Source organism: Notamacropus eugenii, chromosome 7 (genome assembly GCF_028372415.1).
Source record: "Notamacropus eugenii isolate mMacEug1 chromosome 7, mMacEug1.pri_v2, whole genome shotgun sequence".
NCBI lineage: Eukaryota > Metazoa > Chordata > Mammalia > Diprotodontia > Macropodidae > Notamacropus > Notamacropus eugenii.
The window spans coordinates 58,547,852-58,570,758 of NC_092878.1; the positions used below are offsets into that span (position 1 = coordinate 58,547,852).

The 22,907-nt window shown below is 40.5% G+C and overlaps 1 protein-coding gene across 1 annotated transcript in view; it reads left to right on the top strand.

Annotated features, from left to right (window-relative positions):
- BATF (basic leucine zipper ATF-like transcription factor) overlaps positions 1-12,962 on the top strand; it is a 45,732-nt gene extending 32,770 nt beyond the window's left edge. The window contains exon 3 of the mRNA XM_072625116.1: positions 9,906-12,962. Coding sequence (XP_072481217.1) covers positions 9,906-10,115 — 210 coding nt within the window. The 3' untranslated portion in view covers positions 10,116-12,962. The remainder of the gene's footprint in view (positions 1-9,905) is intronic.
- The last annotated feature ends 9,945 nt before the right edge of the window (positions 12,963-22,907 follow it).

Sequence of the window (22,907 nt, forward strand, 5' to 3'; positions counted from 1 at the left end):
ATAGAATTTACAGTAAATGTTGCCACTGGTGGAAACTCTCAGAGGGGGCGAGGAGAAGGGCTAGAGGAAGGGGAAGGCCATGACTCCGGGTCCCTGGTTCCCTTCTCGCAAACAACCCCCAGTCCAGTGTCCTGTTTATCTTTTATAGGGCTTTCGGTAAACTGGGGATGCCTTAACTCAGAAATATTTGGGTAAATAGCAACTCACTATCCTTCCCTTAGAAAGACCTCATCCATCCTCGTGTAATATTGCCTTATGAGTCGATTTTCCAGGAGTGTGAATGGATTTAGGTTGATTTCTTCCACCTTCCTGATATTTCTCTACCCCACCCTTTCTTACTGTTTTGCATGGTCTATCCCCCATGCCTAGAATGCACTTGCTTCTCACCTCTGTCTCTTAGACTCCTTAATTCCCACCAAACTTCAACTCGAATGCCATCTCCTAATCTCCGCAGCTTCTGACCTCTCCCCACTCAATTACCTTGTATTTGTTATATGCTTATGTACGTAAGCAGGAGCTGGCCTGAAGGGCAGAGCTGATGAGCAACTAATTTTCACCAGTGAGGAAAGTCTTATACAACCGAACTTGAGCCCCTGATCGTTCGGTTGTCTCTGACTCTCCATTTTGGGGTTTTCCTATCAAAGGTACTGGAGCAGTTTGCCATTTCCATCTCCAGTTCATTTTATAGATGAGGAAACTGAGGTAAACGGAATGAAGTGACTTGCCCAGGGTCACACAGCTGTTAAGGGTCTGAGGCTGAATTTGACTTTAGAAAGATGTTTCTTCCTTATTCCAAGCCCAAAGCTCTATCACTACTCGCTAGCTGCTTCTGATAACACTTATTTATGTGTATATTGTCTCCCTCTATAGGATACTTGAAGATAAGGATTACTTAATTTTTGTCTTTGCATCACCAATATCTGCAAATAGTACTTGCTTGATAAATGCTTATTGATTAATTGATTGATTGTGACAGGTGGCAAGTACCTGAGAAATTGTTGGCTATGTGCCATTCCTTCCATTGTAATGTCTCTTCATTTTGGACTTCTTTCTCTCACACTCCTTCCATCTTCCTTCTCTTTGTGATACCTGGGGCACCCCAGATAACACTATATCCCAGGCTAGGGATGGAGAACCTGCAGCTTCGAGGTCACATGTGGTCCTCTAGATCCTCAACTGCTTTTTAATGGCCATACTTGAGAACCTAGAGGGCCACATGTGGCCTTGAGGCTACAGGTTCCCCTTGCTGTCCCAGGCCTTCCTTTCCAGTACTGGTTGCGTCTTTTCATGTACCCCTTGACTCTCTGGTCCCAGATTGGAGTCAGAATTCTTGTCCCCTCCCTTCCATTGGCTATTTTCAGTCTCCTTGTATCATCATTCATTTCTATATTTATGATTCTATGATCCAATGATCCTGGCAGCTGTTATCTACCAACCCACAATATAATATTTTTCTTTTCTCACTTCAGTGCCTGGTTAGTGGTATTCATTTTCTCCCCAACTTTTGTTTCATACTAGGGGACTCATACGTATTGATATTCCTTCAAATAACCTCATTTTTAATTCCTCAACCTACCTAGCTCCTATGGCCTATTCTTCTACTACCTCACTCCCCCAAGATGTCCATATCCTTGATCTTGCCTTCACCTTAAAGTGCTTCTTTAATCAAGAACTTAACAATTCCTTTACCTGAACACAAGCTATCATTCCATTCCTCTCCAAGCCTTTCTCCTCCCAATCCTATTCTTCATACTACTTATGACCTGCAGTCTATCCATCTCATTTTCTTTTACCAGGCCTTCCTCTGACCATACTCCCTTCCCTTATGGATCTCAACCCCTTAGTGAGTCAGTTCAGCTCTACTCTAGTGTACCTTGGTTCCCTTGTTCACTTGTCTAGTCACCAGTCAACTATTTCCAAATCCCAGTTGGCTGTTAACCTCAGCATCCACCTCCTTTGATTCCACTGAGGTGCTGCTGAGCCTAGCCTGTGGAGGAAGTCTTGCAACTGTGATGATTGGCTCCATCACAAATTATCTTGTCTAATATCAAATGGGCCCTCACTACAGCAAGAGATTTTTTTCTACTCTTCTCTAATTATTTATGTCACTATCCCCTAGAGAAGCTGTTCCAAACTTTCTCTTCTCTCATTAACCTCTGACAATGTCTTTTTCCCTCATCTTCTCAGCAGAGTGTCTTGCCTCATATCTCTTAACAAAAACAAATGAGTCTGGGCTATTCAGTGAGAATTCCTTCTTTTCCTCTCCTCTTCATCAGCACCTTCTTGTTGTCATCTTACAAAACCTTTGCATTATCCCTCACATTTTTTCCCTTCTCCTCCAATCTGATAAAGAGCTGGGCTTTCTCTTTACCAAGGTCAACACAGCTACTTAAAATCTTTTTAAAAATTCTTCTACTCTTTATCCCACTTCTTCTGAGATTCTTTAGGAGATTGCCCCTCTCTATTACCTCCTCCTTTCTAATCTTCAGTCTTTCCTTATGTCCTAGTTCCCACCATCCTTGCTATATATCATCCTATATCTCTTCTTTTCTCAGGCAAATCCTTGGAAAAGCCATCTGCATTGGTGCCTTCACCTCCTCTCCTCACACTGTCTTCTTAAACTTTCTCCAATCTGGTTCATCACTCAAACTAAAACAGTTCTTTCCAAAGTCACTAAGGATCTTTTTCTTCCTTCTCTTTTTGGGGGCAATCAGGGTTACGCAACTTGCTAGAAGCCACACAGCTAGTAAGTCTAAGATAGGATTTGAACTCAGGTCCTCCTGACTTCAGGGCCAGTGCTCTATCCACAGTGCCACCTAGCTTCCCCCACCGGTGATCTTTTAATTGCCAAACCTTTTCTGTTCCAGTTTTCCTTTACCTCTCTGCAACCCTTGGCACTTTCTTCTGAATGCTCTCTCCTCTCTGGGTTTTCATCACTCTGCTCTCTCCTGGTTTTCCTCCTACCTATTTAACCACTGTTCAGTCAGCCGCTGCTATTATTTTGTATACAGACGCATACATACATATGTATATGTATGTGTGTATACACATATATATTCATGTTTATATATAAACACACATTTATCTCTATTATCTATCAATCATCCATCATCTATCTATCTATCTATCTATCTATCTATCTATCTATCTATCTATCTGTCTGTCTGTCTGTCTGTCTGTCTGTCTGTCTGTCTGTCCATCTGTCTATCTATCTGTCTATCTTCCTTATTATCTTTGTCACATTTCCTAACTATGAGTATGTCACAAGTCTCTGCCTTGGGGCCTCTCTCGTTTTCTCTCTTACTTGGTGATTTCACAAGTTCCTATGAATTCAATTACCATCTCCATGCAGATGACTCCCTACCTATATATCCAGCCCTAGTCTCTCTCTTGGTAGCACCAATCCTGCATCACCAACTGCCTAGTAGGCATTTCAGACTGGATATACCAAAAACAAATCAAACTTAACACTTCCAAAACAGAACTGTCCCCCTCAAATCCAACTCTCTTCCAAATTTCCCTATTGCCATCAGAGGCCTCACCATCCTCCTGGGCACCCAGAATTGGAATGTTAGGGTTCTGATGGGATACTGCTCTCTCACTCACCCTACCTCACAATTGGTTGCTACATCTTATTGCTCTTGCCTCCACAATATCTCTCAGATACATTCCCTCCTCTCCACTTTCGCAGCTACTGCTCTCATTCAGGTTCTCATCACCTCTTTCCTGAAAATATTGCAGTAGTCTCTTATTTGGTCTCTCTGCCTCAAACCTCTCCCCTCTCCAATCCTCCACACAACAGCCAGCAGCCAAAGTAATTTTCCTACAGTGCAGGTCTGATCACATTGCCTCCCTGCTCAACAACCTCCCATGGCTCTCTGTTGCCTTGAGGATCAACCATAAACTCCTCTAGTATTTAAAGTTTTTCCCAACCTGATCCCTCCCTACCTTTCCAATCCTCTTCATTACTCCTCTCTCTTCCCTTTGTGATCCAGTCTCTTTAGTGTTCCTTGAATACTCTCTGTCTCTGTGTCTTTGTGTTAGCCATCCTCCATCCTTCTAATACCCTCATTCCTAGCTTCCATTTCTTGGAATCACTGACTTCCTTCAAGATTCAAAGCCATTTTCTCCATGAAACATTCCCTAATGCCCCTCCCTAGCCACCACTACCAGAGCCCTCCTTTTTTCTTTCTGTTGGGTTTTGTTGTTGAGTTGTTTCTGACTCTCTGTGACTCCATTTGGGGTTTTCTTGGCAAAGATGCTGTTATGGTTTGCCATTTCCTTCTCAAGCTCATTTTATAAATGAGAAAACTGAGGCAAACAGGATTAAGTGACTTGCCCAGGGTCACACAGCTCATGAATGTCTGAGGTGGGATTTGAACTGACTGCAGGCTCTGTGCTTTATCCACTGCACCACCTAGCTGCCCTTCTGATGTGAACATTTTGCATTTATTATGCATCTATTTAACGTATGCATGTAGTCTTTCCCATGACAATATAAATTCCTTGAGGGCAGCGATGGTTTCACTCTTGTCTTTGCATTCCCATTGCTTAGCCTGGGACCTGGAACATGGTAAGAACTTAATAAGTGCTTGTTGATTAACTAGCATGACAGGGTACTATTTGTGGGTGAGAAACAATAAAACTCAATGATGTATATTGAAATGGATTCCACAGCCTTGGCAGCACTGTTTTGTTGTCAAAATAACCATCCTTGGAGAGCCTACTGGTGCTATAGGAACTTTGGATCAGTTTTGTTGCCATGGACGCAGTCAGATTTGTGCAAATGACAGAACTGGTTTGTGAACTCTTCCTTTTGGGGATTATCTGTGGCAATTGTAAAATGCCAGGCTGTCTTCTATCGGCCAACCTCAAAAGACTTCTGACTCACCAACGCCCTGTTACCAGTTGATAGATGTTCAAAGAATTGGTTGATCTGTTTTGGTCATGTCTGATTCCTCATGACCCCATTTGGGGGTTTTCTTGGCAAAGATACTGGAGTGGTTTACCACTTCCTTCTCCAGCTCATTTGACAGATAAGGAAACCAAGGCAAACAGGGTTAAGTGACTTGCCCAGGTAGTACAACTAGTAAGTATCTGAGACCAGATTTGAACTCAGGAAGATCTTCCTGACTCCAGGCCCACCATTCTATCCACCGAACCACTCAGTTGCTAAAGAATGCAAATTCATTTGATGTTGACCCAAGCAACATTTAATTTGGTTCAACAAACATTTATTAAGTGCCTACTGTTTACAAGAGCTGTGGTTACACAAATACAACAAAGACCACCTTTTCAAAGAGTTTACAGGTTGAGGTAGGAGGGGGGAGTTGAGAGTTCCTATGTGTGAACATATGGACAACTGTGTTAGATTTGATGTTGACCCAAGCAGCATTTAATTTAGTTCAACAAACATTTATTAAATGCCTACTGTTTACAAGAGCTGTGGTAGACCCTAGTTACACAAATACAACAAAGACCATCTTTTCCAAAGGTTTACAGGCTAAGGTGGGGGGGGGGGGCGTTGAGAGTTCCTATGTGTACTCTCTTAGATGGGATCATGAGTACCAGTGAAGAAGTTGAGACAAAGTATGATGAAACACTAATGGAGAGAACATCTCTAAAGGTGGGTGGGGAGTCACCAAAGGCTTTATTGAGGAGGTGGTACCTCAGTTAGGCTTTGGAGAAATTGGACATAGACGGGTAAATGTTGGCTTCCCCTCACTTTCAAATCATATCCCAAGCTACATGTCTACGAGGTGACCCAGGGGAGAGAATGCTGGGCTTCATGGAACAACATGCTCCCTGGTGCTCTGCCCCCCACGTTTCACCATCCTTTTGTGTATTATCTTCTCCCATTCGATTATAAGCTCCCTGAGGACAGGGAGCTTCTTTTCATTATTTGTTTCCCCAGTGCTTAACAAAGTACCTGGCATTTAATAAATGTATCAAATAAATAAATGCTTACTAAATGTTGATCGAATTGAATTGGACCCAGAGTCAGGAAGACTCAAGTTCAAATTCTGTCTCAGATATATAATGGTTGTGTGACCCTGGGCAAGTCACTTAACCTAGGTCTGCCTCAGCTTCCTCATCTATAAAATGGGGATAATAATGGTAACTATATCCCAGGGTTTTTATGAGGATTAGATAATACTTGTAAAATGCTTTGCAGATCTTTAAGGTGCTATACAGATGCTGGCCATAACTATTATTTTTATACAGATACTATACATTTATGTTAATTTATATAAAAACACGTTTATATCTAAACACATACACTCTGTGTGTATGTGTGTGTGTGTGTGTTTGCCCTCAGTGGATAGAACTCAGGAATCACCTGAGTTAAAATCTGGCTTCAGACCCTTACTAGCTGTGTGATCCTGGACAAGTCATTTAGCCCTGTTTGCCTCAGTTTCCTCATCTGTAAAATGATCTGGAGAAGGAAATGGCAGACCACTCTAGTATCTTTATCAAGAAAACCCCAAATGGAGTCACAAAGAGTCAGATACAATTGAAACAACTGAACAACAGTGATGACAGCAACAACAATGTGTGTATAGGTGTATATACACATACATATCCACATACACGAATACGTGTGTGTGTGTATGTGTGTGTGTGTTCGATTCTGAGGACTCAATGAGGAAGGATATTTTTGCAAGCTGGAGCATATCTAAAATAGGTGTTCTTGATCTGGGCTATGTGTAGTTGTTTCTAAAATGTTTTGATCATTGTATTCCAATATGGTTTCCTTTGTGATACTCTGTGTTTTATGCATTGGAGCATTATTCTGATAAGAGGTCCTTAGGCTTCACTAGCCTGCCAAAAGGGTCCATGACTCAAGAAAGATTAAGAACCTTTGATCCAGAAGATGGTAATCAGGATGGTAAAGGGACTGGTGAACTGTGTGATTCAAGAATTAAGTGAAGGATCTGTGGATGTTTAGCCTGCACCAGAGAAGACCCAGTGGTCTCCACCAGAAGCCTTCTTGTATCTGAAGGCTTGACAAATGGAAGAAAGGTTGGACTCAGTTTACTTAGCTCCCAAAGAGCAAATGAGAACTCATGAATGAGAAGTAAAAGTAGGTAGTTTTAGTTTCGTTATAAGCAAGGACTTCCTGATGATTAAAACTGTTTGAAAAGGGAATGGGATGCCGGTGGTGTTGTCAAAACATGGCTGGATTTGGAATGAGAGTACTTGTGTTTGACTCCCAGTTCTGCACCATGTTAGATGTGTGACTTGCCCTATCTGAGCATCCTTTGCCACATATACAAAGTGGGGCTAATAGCATCTGCTCTACTTACCTGACGGGGTTGTAGAGATCAGATGAGAGAACTTAAGAAAGGCATCGTATGTGTTGATGCTTTATGCCAGCACTTAACCAAAGTGCAGGGCACATAATAGGTGCTTTAAAAATGCTGACTATCAGTTATTGTTATTGTCAAGAAGTGAGATCATTTTTTTGTTATTGAAGGTTTTTGAACGTAAAATTTGGTGGGGGTAGGGGTATAGAGGATCAGTGTACATACAATTTAAAGGCAGTGTTGCATAATAGGCAGGGAGCTGAACTTGAACCAGAAAAGCCTGGGTTCAAAGCTTGCTTCTGTGTGATCCTGGGCAATCTCTCAGTGCTTTTATGAAACTTTTTAAGTCTATAAAATTTCAAAATGTGTACTGATCTGCATCGATAAGGTAGGTTTTCTCGCCCAAGTGTTCATCATATCAATGAAATTGTAAGCTCATCCCTTGCCCAACATCAGGCATCTCACTGCGAGCATAGGTATTGGAGAGATAATTACAGACCTTTTGTAAAAAAAATCAAACTATACATAAACATAGTAACATATTGAATCATACTGAAAATATGCTCCTGGGCTCCATGAGAGGGCAATTAATTCCTTTTCGTATAATCGCTCGCTTCTGAAATACTTTCAAGCAGCTAAGCGATACATTGGAAAGAGTGCTGGACCTGGAATCAGGAAGACCGAAATTCAAATTCAGCTTCAGGAACTAGTTGTGTGACCCTGGGCAAGTCACTTGATCTCTATTTACCTCAGTTTCCTCATCTGTAAAATAATGATAATACTAGCATCTACCATCCCAAGGTTGTTATCAGGACCCAATGAGATAATAATTGTAAAGTGGTTAGCATAGTGCTTGGCACTTAGTGAGTGATACATGTTAGCTGTTGTTGCTACTATTAATTGAATGCTAATTATCAATGAATTATAATTATTGATACATAAGGTGAGGATTGTTTCTTTTAAATATTTAGCATTCACAGGGAATTAAGTACTTTAGTATTTAGACAGAATAGGAAATTAAACAGTCGCTGATCAGAGGACTTTAATAGTCTGAATTCAAATAAAAGGAAAGGAAGACCAAGTGAAAAAACAAGGTACACAGTATTAGATATTTGAAGCTAGAAGGGAGTCAGATAATCAATCAATGAGTCAACCAATAAGCGCTTATTAAACACCTACTATGTCAGTCAACAAGCGTTTATTCATTGCTTACTCTTTGTCAGGCATTGTGCTAAGTGTTCAAGTTACAAAGGAGAAGGGGAAAAGTGGTCCCTGTTCTCAAGAAGCCCCACATTGTAATGGGATAAACAGTGTGAAAATAAACACACACACACTCCAGACAGAGAGAGGGTGAGGGAGAGAGAGGGAAGGAATGGGAAGGTGGACACACACACACACACACACACACACACACACACACACACACACACACTCCAGACAGAGAGAGGGTGAGGGAGAGAGAGGGAAGGAATGGGAAGGTGGACACGCACACACACACACACACACACACACACACACACAGAAATAGCTCATATTTATAGAATACTTAAAAAATTTTATTTTATTTTTAATTTATGGAATAAAATAAGCATTTCCATAACAGAGTATAATAATAAAAAAGATTGCACATGAAACTGCAAATCTATTATGCATAACTTGTTATTCCTTTTAAATATATGATGAAGTTACCATGTAAATTTCTTTTTTTATTATCCCCCACTCCTGTCCTAGTGATGGCTACCATTACATATGTAGATATAGATACATCTATCTAATCTGTATATCCATATCTATCTAATTATTTTATGCATGCTTCTATTTATCAGTTCTTTCTGTGGATGCAGATCGTGTCTTCCTTTATATATCCTTTGTAGTTAATTTGGGTATTTCTGATAGCCAAAGTCACTTGGTCACTCAAAGTTATTCTTAAAACAATATTGCTGTGACTGTATATGATGTTCTCTTGGTTCTACTTATTTCACTCTTCATTATTTCGTCCAAGTCTCTCCATGTTTTTCTAAGTTCATTGAGCTCATCGTTTCTTACAGCACAGTAGTATTCCACCACAACCATATACTACAGCTTGTTCAGCCATTCCCCAATTGATGGGCACCCCTGCAGTTTCCCGTTCTTTGCCTCCAGAGCTGCTATAAACATTTTAGAACACGTAAGGTTTTTTCCCCTTTTTCCCTAATCATCTTGGGAAACAGACCTAGTAGTGCTATTTCTGGGTCAAGGAGTATATAGGCATTTGAATAAACCTTAAGGCATAATTCAACATACTTTTTTCAGAAAGGTTTTCAGCACATTTTGCTCACAGTAATTCTGTGTTGCGTGTTGCACCAGTATTACTATCCTCATTATGCAGATGAGGCAACAGAGAATTGAAGCAATTTGCTTTTCTGTTAAATATGGCCAATAAGTGTCAGACCTAGGATTTTAACCCAACTCCAACCCCAGTGCTTCTTCGGGACACAGTCTCTGGTTCTGCACATGAATTTCTAACTTGGCTCCCCTGCCTCTGACTTCTCTCTTATCTTTCTGCCTTCCACTGAACACTAAAGTGTTAATTTTGTGTCCTGGCCTCTCAACCCACAGGAGAGTGAAGATCTGGAGAAACAAAATGCAGCCCTCCGCAAGGAGATCAAGCAGTTGACAGAAGAAATGAAGTATTTCACCTCAGTGCTGAGCAGCCATGAACCACTGTGTTCCATCCTGGCCACCACGTCCTCACCTCCCCCTGAGGTGGTCTATGGTGCCCACGCCTTCCACCAGTCTCATGTCAGTTCCCCACGATTCCAGCCCTGATCCTACCACCATGGAAAGAGCATTAGAGACTCAGACATTCACTTGCAGGGATTCCTCCCTAGGATTTCCAGTGGGAGAGTCCACAGAAGACACCGAGAGGTGATACAAAAAGTGTAAACTGTTTTTGCGACAGCAGCCTCATCCGTCTCCTGCTGAATTCTCTTCTCTCTAGAAAGAAGGAGGTGGAGAGTGGGGTTCAGAAGACATAAATGACTGATGGGTATAGGCGTGAAATGCCAGAACTTCTTGCATTGTGTGCCCAACACACAGTGTGTATCCATTCCTTCCACTAAATGGCTAAGCAATTAGAGATATAAGGCCACGTCTGACGAAGAGAAACGATAGCCTGATAAGAGTTTTATTTTTCTAAATAAAAGTTAAAAGAAGTAAATTTCAGAAAGGATGACTTCTCCCTTCACTTTCCCTCTTTGACCTTCTGATCACAAAGTTTCTTCTCAAATAGACTGTATAAACTCCATGAAGTCAAGAACTGTTTCATTCTGTGACTGTATTCCCTAACAGTATCTAGTGCCAATAGTAGGTGCTTCAAGTATGCTTGTTGTTGATTGATCCCCCTCTTATGGAGAATGGTCTCACCTTGGTAAAAAGTCATGTCTCAGCCAGGGATTCCTGAATGAGATATTAATGTGGTCTTTCTAGTGATGCCCAGCCTTTGGGATTGAACCCCAGAGGGACCACTGTATTCCTGTAAGCAGTATACAGACATATAAAGAAGCAAACACCCTTGTATTAACTGAAATAATGTCACACATACATGCTTATGTGTCACACACTATGCACAAATATGCAATATACATTTAATATGCGACATATCTCCAAAATCTTAGCGCAAAAGTTTTAACCTGCAAAGTCTTCAAACTGCGTTAAGATTTTTGGAATGCCCTGCATGGTACCCGTATATTACATTATTGCCCATGTGTGCTCATGTTATTTCAATGGGTCTGGGATCTCACTGGTGTGAGCATTCCCTCCATCCATTTAGATCACTGCCCATCCATAAGTCTTGTCTGTCTTTTCCCACAAGTCTTCCATAGTGAATCTACCAAATGTGTTGTTATTTCATACCTATAACAACACTGAGGATGTCAATCTGTGGTTTCTCACTTTCTCTATGTAATAGGTCCATCTCCTTTGTGGATCACACATCTCCTGGATATTACCTCATGTCACTTTTTGTCCATATAGTACGTAGGTCACCAGTGGAAACATTGCTGCCCAGTGGCAACCCATTAGATCTCTCTCTTAATTTTAAAGTTTCCTTTGCATAAGATCATTTTCCCTTGATAAAGGACCTATAATAATTAGCATCAAGCAAGGAAGAAAATAGAGATGCATGATCTCCAAAGGCTATGTCATAATAGCTGACACTTACATAGTGCCTTAATGTTTACAAAGCGTTTCTCATACTTTACCAAAGGTAAATAGATAGGGGCCACAGACTTTACTGTGACCATTTTACGGATGTGGAAATCAACCTTCAGTGCAGTAAAGTGACTTGTTCATAGTTACACAAGTAGCATCCGAGGCAGGATTCCAGCTCTGGTCCTTCCTGATTCCAAGTCAAGACTTCTTTCCATTGTGCCTATCTCTTGATCCATCGTGGAAGATGTCTACTTATGTTCCAGATGGAAAAGAGATTCTCTCTAGATGGTTAGGTCTTCCAGGTGCTACTAAAAATATACTAATTGCATCAAATCCTAGAACTTTAAGGCTTCCTCAGTGAGACACATAATTACTCAAAAGAGACTGGTTTCACAGTCCTTACAAGGAATTAATATTTTTCCAATGGCTCCAAATGCTTTTATGAATGGTAAAATATAAATGCATTTAAATGTGTGAACTGAATTCATAGTGTATTTTTGTGATGATGTTTTATCTCAATGGGTATTAGTAATAATAACAATAATTTACATTTATAAAGTGTCTAAGACTGAATTAATTGTCTTTCACTCTCAAACATCCTGTTCTCCTGGGCAGCTAAGTGGCGTAGTGGGTAGAGCACTAGCTTTGGAAAGTAGGAAGACTCATCTTCCTAAGTTCAAATCTGGCCTTAGATACTTATCAGTTGTGTGACACTGAGCAAGTCACTTAACTTTGTTTGCCTCAGATCCTCATCTATAAAATGAGCAGGAGAAGGAAAAGGCAAATTGCTCCAATATCTTTGCCAAGAACACCCCAAATGGGGTCAAAAAGAGTTGGACATGACTCAACAGCTAATACAGCTATTATCTTGGTCCTCAATACTTCTTCCTATTAAAAAGGGAGTTTCATACTCTACAAGGTTGCAAATTATTGGCTTGATGATATATGACTTTCTTTTCCAAAAACCATGTTCTTCTCTTTTGGGTGTTTAGACTTCTCTGAAAACTGATTTTATCCATGTATTTCTAATGTTCTTTCCGAGTCTTCCCTTCCCTCCCCCTTTTTCCCATGGATACTTTTTTCCTCAGCAACTCAGAAGCACAGGATCTCAAATGGAGAGAATCTCAGTCAAGAAGCATTTATTAAGTATCTACTATGTGCCAATCACTATGAATGAATGAAACATTTTATTCACCATTTACTATGGGCAAGGCACTGGAGACACAAATAGAAAAGTAAAACAGTCCCTGCGCTAAAGGAACATACATTCTAATGGGGGAGAACATTACTAATGAGGCACGTAAAAAATACATACATAGCAAATCAAAGATTATTTGAGAGGGGAGGGATTAATATCTTGTGAGATCCAAGGAGATCTGTTGCAGAAGGAGGCTTTGAGCATTGTCTTGAAGGAAGCCAGGGAAACCAAAAGACTGAACAGAACTGAACCACTAAAGTAGAAGTAAATAACCTGAAATAGTGAGTCTAACCTGTGTGGAGCCTCTCATTTACTTGGTTTTCTTAGGTAAGTTAAACTTTTGCATTCACTGGGTAGGAAAAAGAACCACAACAGAATACCATTATCACGTGTTCAGTTGTTTCAGACTTATTTAAAAATATTATTATAGCTAGTATTCATGGAGTGCTTTAAGATGTGAAATATTTACTACTACCTTCCTTAGTTCAGTTCTTTTCAGTTGTGTCTGACTCTTTGTGACCCCATTTGGGGTTTTCTTTGCAAAGATATTAGAGTAGTTTGCCATTTCCTTCCCCAGCTCATTTTACTGGAATTGAGGCAAAAAGGGTGAAGTGAATTGCCTTGAGTCTCACAGCTAGTAAGTATTTGAGGTCAGATTTGAATTCAAGAAGATAAGTCTTCCTGATTCCATGCTTGGCATTCTATCCACTGTGTCACCTAGATGCCCTAACTACTACTTATTATTTTTATTAACTAATTACTTCTACATCTACTTCTACTACTACTACTACTACTACTACTACTACTACTACTACTACTACTACTACTACTACTACTACTACTACTATTACTACTACTACTATTACTACTTCTACTACTACTACTACTACTACTACTACTATTACTACTACTACTACTACTACTACTACTACTACTACTACTATTACTACTACTACTACTACTGCTGCTGCTGCAACTACTACTATAATTTCCTTGTGTCCCTTTGTTTGTGGCCTGAGGGATGCGCAGAAATCGCTCTGGGAGGTATACAAAGGGAGAATGATCTTTCTGAGTGTAGGGCTGGTGTTCCAACTCCTAGCCTAGCCCATTGTTAAAGGGTTTTCTCTCTCCAGCTGAAGGCATCCTCATGATCCTTTCATATGTTTCACAACTACACTCCTAAAGGCAGAATTACTGTGAACTTGGGGCCTTTGAAATCAACCTCATTGGACTAGCAACCTAACCTGTTGTGACCCCCTCGGTTACAGATGTGTTGTAGAGAGATGCCCTCTTTTTTACATGGGTCAGTGTAGAGGTCCCTTTCAACCCTCAATACCACTTCAGCTTTTCATTCACTCATTCAACAATAATTTATGAAAGTGCTTATTTGTTATGTGCCTGGCACTTGCAAAGTAATGGAAATACCCCCTCCCCTCAAAAAAAAGGAAGAAAAGAACCCATCAAGAAGTTTATATTCTGTTGGGGGAAGGGGGAACAATCTGAACATAGAGAAATAAAACTAACATAAAGGCAAAGTAACTTTGGGAGGGGCCTAAACAATGGGAGGGATGAAGCTGAGCTAGAACAGCTGGTAGTAAGAAGAGGGCCAATGTTGGTAATAGAGAAAGTCTTGGCAGAGAACAAAAGGCATTAGCTGGAGGTGTCTCATTAATGGAGCTGCCTGGTGACGCTGGCCCATTGTACATTACCGCCAGTTGGCATGGTGTGGATTGGGTTTGGACCTTCAGCAGATGCTCGTGTGGACAGCTGTGTGGACATAAGTTTGGCCTGTGGGTAGGCAAGCTCCTGGGGGGTTTTAGAAGGACTTGGTTGTCTCTGGAGAGCGGAATAAATACCAGAATTGGAGCATACAGCTTTCCCTGGATTTAGGTGGTACAATAGCTCATAAGTCTCCATCAAAGGCCTAAGAAAAGCCTAGTTTTCCTCACGACCACCATTCTCTTGTGCCTAGACTCATTCCTGCATAGCTAATAGCAGCAGAGCTTTGGTTTTTTTTTTTTATCCCATTTCACCAAACAAGGTAGATAATAAATATGTGGGTCAATAGGACAGGAAGAACCAAGTTTTTATTAACCATATAGATTAGATCCATCAGATGCCTCCTTAAAGAGAATAAAAGAACATGCCTAGAAATAGGTACATAGAGATGGTGTCAGTCATAACCATTTTAAGAAGTGGAACTGCCAATGGTTTTCCTTAGAGCTCTAGCCCATTGGATGCAAGCTGTAGTTTGCATGGTATAGACACAGCTGTTTGTCCTTTATTCTTGAAGAGGGCATCAGGAAGGTGTGAATTGGATTTAAATGAGGGAGGGCTGTGCCTCACTTTCTCTTCTGGTGCCAACTGGGTCCAGTATTGAGATACAGATCAAGTTGACCAGAGATGGCCCTGGATGCAGTGGGACATCTTGGACTTTTTCAATTTAAGGTCCTTAACAAGTATCAGTTTCTCTGAGGCAACACACCCATTCAGTGATTAAGATGCCATTCTCTGCCTTATTTCTTACAAGGAGAAAAGTCTGCAGAGAAGTTCAGTGAATGGAAGGTGACTTTGTCATCTGGATTTAAGAATTTTATCAGATGATACATAGAGCAGTGGCTAGAATATAGTACAGTGAATAGTAGTCAGGAAAATCTGAGTTCCAGTCTGGCCTCAGACATTTACTAGCTGTGTGACCCTGGGCAAATCACTTAACCCCGTATACCTCAATTCCTGTAAAATGAGCTGGAGAAGGAAATGGCAAACTACTCCGGTATCTTTGCTGAGAAAACCCCAAATGGGCTCAGGAAGAGTCAGACACAACAACTAAGGAAGTAGTAGTAAATATTTCACATCTTAAAGCATTACATGAATGCTAGCTAAAATGATATTTTAAAATAATTTTACCATCAAAATTTATTATTAACAATATGTTAACAATTATTATAGCCATTAGTCATATAGTATTTTAAGATTTGTGAAGTACCCTACAGATACTATTGCTTTTCATCCTAACAGCTGCTATTATTATCCTCATTTTACAGATGAGGAAACTGAGGCAGGCATATTAAATGACTTGCCCAGGGTCACATGGCTAGCAAGAGTCTGAGGCCAGATTTGAACTCAGGTCTTCTTGACTCCAAACCCAGAGCTCCAATCCACTGTACCATTTCACATCAACCACAAACAGGTTTTTATTAAACATAAGATTAGATCCATCAGATGCCTCCTTGAAGAGAATACAAGAACATACTTAGAAATAGATACATCGATATGGTGTCAGTCACATTCATTTTAGGAAAAAGTGGAGCTGCCAATGTTTTTCCTCAGGGCTCTAACCCATTGAGCAAGCTATAGAAATTAAAAAAAACCAAAACTCCAGAATTGTATATATGCCTTCGCACTTTAGCTTTTCTCTTTCTAGTGTCCCAGGAGGAGGAGAAATGTCACCAGAGCTGTGGCCAAAGATATGCCACTCCCCATATTGGAGAATCACTACAACCTTCCCCTTTTCTGAATGTTATCTCTCCTCTCTCCTTAAAACTCCTCATATAGGAGGAGGGAAAACCCACCCACTGGTCCTGATTTCATGTTATCCTCTTCTCTGGGAAGAAATACAATTACCAGCACCTTTAGGGACTTACACTTCCTTGTAAGATAGCCAGTCTAAAACTTGCCGGAAGACCCGTTATATATCCAAGAAATGCTTTTCCATCTCTTTGATTTTAAACTTCCAGTTATGGGGAGCCAGATATTTCCCAAGGCAGCCTCACTGTTTCCCTTTTGGAGAACATTTAATCGTTAGAAGGTTTTTCCTGACATCAAGGCTATATCTACTCCATCGTAACTTCCACCAATTCTTCCAAATTCTACCCTCTGGAGACAACAGAAAAATTCTAATGTTTTCCACGTGAGACTGCCTTTCAAGATAGCTATGATGTTTTCCCCTTTCTACTCTCCCCCTCCCCAACCCTTTGATCCTACAAGATTCTTTCCTCCAGGCTAAACATACCCAGTTCCCTCAGCCTGTCCCCATATAGCAAGAAGACAAGGCCCTTCCACACCGTAGTGACCCTCCCCTGGACATTCTTTAACTTATCAGTCTTTCTTCTGGTGTCCAGAAGTGCACACAATACCCAATATGTGGCCAGAACAGGGTAAAGTAAAGCAGGAACCCGCAGAGTTTCATGATTATTAGAAAGATCTTAAAATGCAACAGTCACTAATTATGTTTTTTATTGGACTAACTTAATCATTCTCCAATCTATTAAGGGATTAAGGTGAGATGATTTGCCGTAGACCCTGGGAGAGATGCACAGGCAAGTAAGACACAATTCCTACCCTTCAGACAGGAGTTCTTAACCTGAAGTCCATGGATTTAGATAGGGAAAAAATTCCAGCTTTCTTTCTATATAAACAGACTCCTTTGTAACCCTAGGTATTTTAGTTTATGCTTTTAAAAACATTATTCTGAGAAGGGATCTTTAAGCTTCATCAGAGTGCCCAAGGGGATCCATTGCACAAAAAAAGGTTAAACACTGCTGTCTTAGGCAGGGAAGTAACAGGCAGTTATTAAACTCTATGTGTCAGGCACTGTGCTAAACTTAGGAACTTACCCATCTCATAGGAGTGATAAGATTTGATAAATAAAGTACAAATTTTATTGTATTTTTTTTGGAGACAATAAGTGTTGAATGACTTGCCCAGTGTCATGCATCTAATATGATGCATGACTTGAACTCTGGTCCTTCTGACCAGGGCTGGTGCTTTATCCACTGTGCCACACCCTATGTTTTTTAGATAAGTTATAATACTATGAAATCATATGAAAAGAGAGAAACTTTCATTCTATTGGGGAATGAAATCCCTCGTGACCCCACCAGAAGAGGCATCATGGTATAGTAGAAAACACACTGCACATGGAATCAGAATACCCGGACTCAGGTTTCAACTACGCCATGTGAACTGTATAACCATGCACAAAATACTCTCTGAGTCTCAGTTTACTCATCTGTAAGTAAAGCGTGGGGAGGGAGAAGGATATGGCTCCCTCTTTGATGTAATAACAGAAACCAAGGGGTAGTTAAAAGAAGTACTGAGTCATTAATATGTTAAGGAAGTGTAAAGACGCCTCTTTATGAAAGTGTCTCCTTGGCAGAAATAAAAGGGTAGCAAACAGACTGTCTAGCCCTGTCATCCCTTTAGAAGGGTGGAATTGTTTCCCTTGAGTGAATGAGAAGGGGTGATAACGTTGACTGAATGGAGATTGGGTATGGCCCTTATAATGGTCCTTACAAAGTTGTCAAGACCCTGTAATTGAGGAAGACTCCAGTCTTGGGGGGGGAGATCATTCCCTAAACAGGTGACTCCATAATCAGCAAGTAGTAGAAACCTATTCTGCACAGTCAGACACAGATACAGAGATGCTGTGTCTGCAGGTTAATTCAAGGATCAGGGTCTCTCTGGCAGCAAAGAAGAGGCATGACTCTGGATTCAGGTGAGAACTAGTCCTGGCAGGAAGCTGACCTATACAAAAAAGCAAACTCAGGAGCTCAATTAAGCTATCTGCCTAGAAGAGATATTACATACTCATGTTACATACTCCTGGAGCACTGTGAGACATGTGTGAGGAAAGAAAGGAACACTGATGCCCTACAGTACGGGAGGAGTGAATTCCCTTGGGCACATATATTCCTTCCATGTGTCCTTCCAGTCTATCTTATTCTAAGTTTGAGCCCACTTTTCCCAAAGATGCTACGTATGTTTGTGGGAGATTATACCCTAGACTTTATGAGAGGATATTTCATAGCTACTGTTCTTAATATATCATGTTACTAAATGCTTTTACTTTGAGTTAATTTTGCCTACTGGGTGACTATTGATGGGATACTCACCAGTGGGGGCTCATGAGCTACAGGTTTTGGAGTGCAGATTCACAAGGTACCCTAAAACTTGGGAGAAGCACCTGCCCTCTGGGTAGCCAACCTATAAAAGCTAGTGTAAATTAAGAGATTAGCCCAGATGGGCAACTATAAGTAAATGAAAGAATTTGACCAAGTCTATTTTAAGGTTTCTCCTAACTCTGATATTCTGTGATTCTTTCTGTTTGCTTGTGTTTTATTAAATTAAAGAATATTATTTACTTCTGAATAAAATCATAACTTTAGATGCGGTTGAACTCTAACTTCTAATCCCTCTTCTCTCCTCCCACTGCAGCCAATAGCTTCCTGCAGGCCTCTAATCTCTCCCCTCTCTTATTTGTCATTTACACAGCTACCAGAATAATATCCCTAATGTATGGGTCTTGACCACATCCACTGCCTGACTCAAAAATCTTCAGTGAGTCTCTACTACCTAAGGGACAAAATAAAGTTTTCTTAGTCTGGCATTGCCTCCATCACCCTGGCTCCAAACTACTTTTCCAGCCTCATTTTGCACCACTTTATTTTGTATACTCTATGTTCCTGCCAAATTGGACCTCCAGCTATTCCTTGATCTCATTTTGCCCTCAGCCACCACCATATATTTGTTAGGCTATTTGGTTCACATATCTGGAGCGTATGACTTCCTTATCTCTGTCTGCTAAAATCCTTCTCTTTGTGCCCGGCTCTGGTGCTAATTCTTCTATGAAACTTTCCCTGATCATATCATCTGAAAAATATATCTCCTCAAATTTTCTTAGAGCATCCTTTCTGGATCTCTCCTTTGCCCTATTCCTGTTCTGCATGGTATCACAATTATTTGTACCAACACACTCCTAGTTACGGGGCAGCTAAAGTAGCACAGTGGATAGAGTGTCTGACCTGGAGTCAAGAAAGACTCATCTGACCTCAAACATTTACTAGCTGTGTGACTCTGGACATGTCACTTAGCCTTGTTTGCCTTAGTTTCTTCCTCTGTAAAAAGAGTTGGAGAAGGAAATGGCAAACTACTCTAGTATCTTTGCCAGGAAAACCCCAAAAAGGAACGCAAAGAGTTAGACATGACTGAATAATGACCCAGGATCACACAAGTAGCAATCATGGGAGGTGGGATTTGAACCCCAGACCTTGGTCTGTCATTCTTTCCATCTTTTTTGTGTCATTATTTGTTTGTGATTACGTTTCAGGCTGCCCACCCCCACCATGGATTTCTTTATCTCCTCTGAGATAATCTCTTCAACTTTAGTTCTTTGGAGATTATCGTATCTCATGGCACGCAGGGCCATGAAAGACTGTCATTATAATTATAATTTGTATTATATTATGATTATTCTATAATACTGGTGTTAACAAGGAGGGCTTTTGTTTCAGGAAAAGTATGTTTAAAACAACGGTGCCTTTTTCTCAAAGAAATCCAGCCCACTTTCCTACTCACTCATCTAATTGCTAAGGATTCATTACAGACCCTCCATGTGCCAGGCACTAGATGCTTTTCTGCGCATATCCAAGAGTATAATGTCAGAGGTCACATATGGTGGCTCCACTGACCTTGATGGCAAAAAGGGTTTGTTATAAAAAGCTTTATGGGGTTTTTCCATTGTTTCCTTTTATCCTTTTTCCAGTTTCATCCTTAAATACCAGAGATTTTGCTTCATTGGTCTCTTGCCAAGTTTTCTTTATCCTTGTTTTCCCTTCAATTGTTCCTTACTCTTCTATGAGGTAATAGTGCTCATAATCATCCATCCTCCTTCTCCGTAAAGTTTTACAAACAAGTTTATATTCTAAACCTATGTTGCCCTTGGCTGCCGTATCTCTCCACTTGGCAAGGAAATAAAGTTTGCTGGCTGAGGCAATTTCTAAGCTAAGTTTGGTCCCCTCGTTATGACAACTGATTTACATTCAGTAAATGTCTTCAGAATTTTTTTTTTTTTTTTACAATTGGTGTTCACATCTTTTTATGCTGGGCAAGGCCTGACTCAGGTTACTCTAGTGGTTTCCAGTCTCAGGACGGGAATGAAACGATACTCACAGAACATCTAGCAACAACAGCGGAAATGATCAAAGTTAAGTCAATCATGGGAGAGAAAGGATGCTCATTAACGATACAGAATTACTTCAGGTAGATGTAGCCACCACCTCCATCTCATACTGAAATACATCTAGTCAGAAGGGCATGTTGAGTCAGACGGTGTGTTGATTTGTACAAAAGTGGGATATCTGTCAAGTCTGAGGGGCCCCAATTCCCCAAGGGCTGGATTGGCTTTAAAAAAATTTTTTTAATGCCCTAGATGTCTAGAAATAGTGTTAATAACTCAATCCCTAATCCCTTCAATCAATCAAATCCTAAGGATGGATTCCTGGCTTTTTATGGAAAAACTAGCTCAACCTGCATGGCAGGGACCTTAGTGTATGTTGCTCCTACCACACCTTTCCTTCATCCATTTCCCAAATCAATAACTTGGTTAAGCAGGTCAGGCTAGAGTTGCTTTAACTGCATGCCATGTCACTTTATTATCTTCATAATTCCAGTTTGGTGTTAACTTTGATGCTTGCTCTAAAATCAGGGGTCTGACTATACAGAGACAGCAAGCTAATTTATTCAGGAATAACTCCCACATCAGTAGGGTATTATTTCTTGTCTGTTAATACACAATCGATTTCCTACTTTGTGATATTAGTTGGTGTTTCATTTTTTTGAAGAAAGAGAGCATGACATAGACAAGAGACTTCTATAGTCTGTATGAGTTTGAGACTTTATGGCTGAACCATGTATTTCACCATATAGAAAAAAAACGTTTCCCTATCTTGCCCTGGACCTACAGCAGTCACCCAAGGACCCATTCTTTATTCTGATTGGCAATGAAGCATTTCCTAGTTTCATTTCTGACCTGGTCCGGTTCTCCCCTCCTTAATCAGCCTGGTGACCCTGTATTCCTCATACCTCACCATACTTAATGCTAATATATCTGATTAGAGCTGAGGACTGCCAAGCTGAAGTGGTCCACTATTCAGCTTCCTGGAGTAACAGAAATTGAAGAAATAACATTACCACATCAAGCTACGTCCTATTTTTTAATGTCCTCCTTTATGTTCACCTTTGCAATGACATCACGAGTATCTGTCCTCCCAGATTTTACCAGAGTGTGGCCGATGTGCATGCTACAGCTTCTTGGAGCCGCAGGTGAGAGTTGAGTGAAAGGTGGGCACCAAAGGTAGATAAGCAGCTCTGAAAAAGGCTTGGCAAGCCTTCCCACCAGGGGTGCCAGTCCTCCCTGAAAATCTTGAATACACCAAATGCCCACTTACCTGAGGTAACTGACAGACCTCAAACCTGATGGTGAATTAGGGGGAGGTCTACTCCAAGTGTGTGAAGATTTCCCCCAGCAGAATGGCTATGAGAACAATTTGTTCCCAGGCCTTCAAAGGTGTTTGAAACAAACAGGCTTAGAGTGGAGTGCTTAGAGTTTGGACAGCTAAGACACCAAGGTCATCTACTACATTCTAGGCCATGAACAGTCATCTTGACTTTTGTCTTGCCACTGGACTTTGATGACTCTGAAAGACAGTGATGCTGACAACTTTGTGCAGCTCTGCCTCACATAAATCCAATTTACATGGAAGTAAAACTTCATCCGATGACACTGGTCCCCTTCAAAAAAAACAAAAGCTAAATGATAAAGTATCAAAGTCTATTTGATTTAATTTAGAGAGTCTTATAAATCTTTCATATAATTTCTCCATTATATTTTTTAATTAACAAAAATTTATTTTCTCTCCCTCCTTACCACCCCCCCCCCATTTAAAAGAAAAAGAAAAAGAAAACCCTTGTAATAGATATATGCTCACTAAGTAAAACAAATTCCTGCATTGGCCATGTCCAAAAATATATGTCTCATTCTGTTCCTTCAATCCATCACTTCTCTTTCACAGGTGGGTAGCGTAGTTGATAATCACTCCTCTAGAATCATGCTTGGTCATTGCCCTGATGAGAGTTCTTAAATTTTTTAACATTGTCTTTACAACTTCATATAATTTCCTTACCCTTTCATCCTTTGCAGCCAATGATGCATAAGCTTTAATTATTTTAATGGTGGTCTTTTTTGCAAATACTTATCATGAACATGTAATACAAGATGATCAAATTCTCCATGAAATGATATTTCTTGATGTCTTTCTGTGCACAACAAAAATCGATTTTGCCAGATCTTTCATTTGTCTCTCCAAGGAGAACCTACTAGTCATACTTTCATTTTTCAATAGTTGAAATGCTCCCTCTGTCACTACCTATGT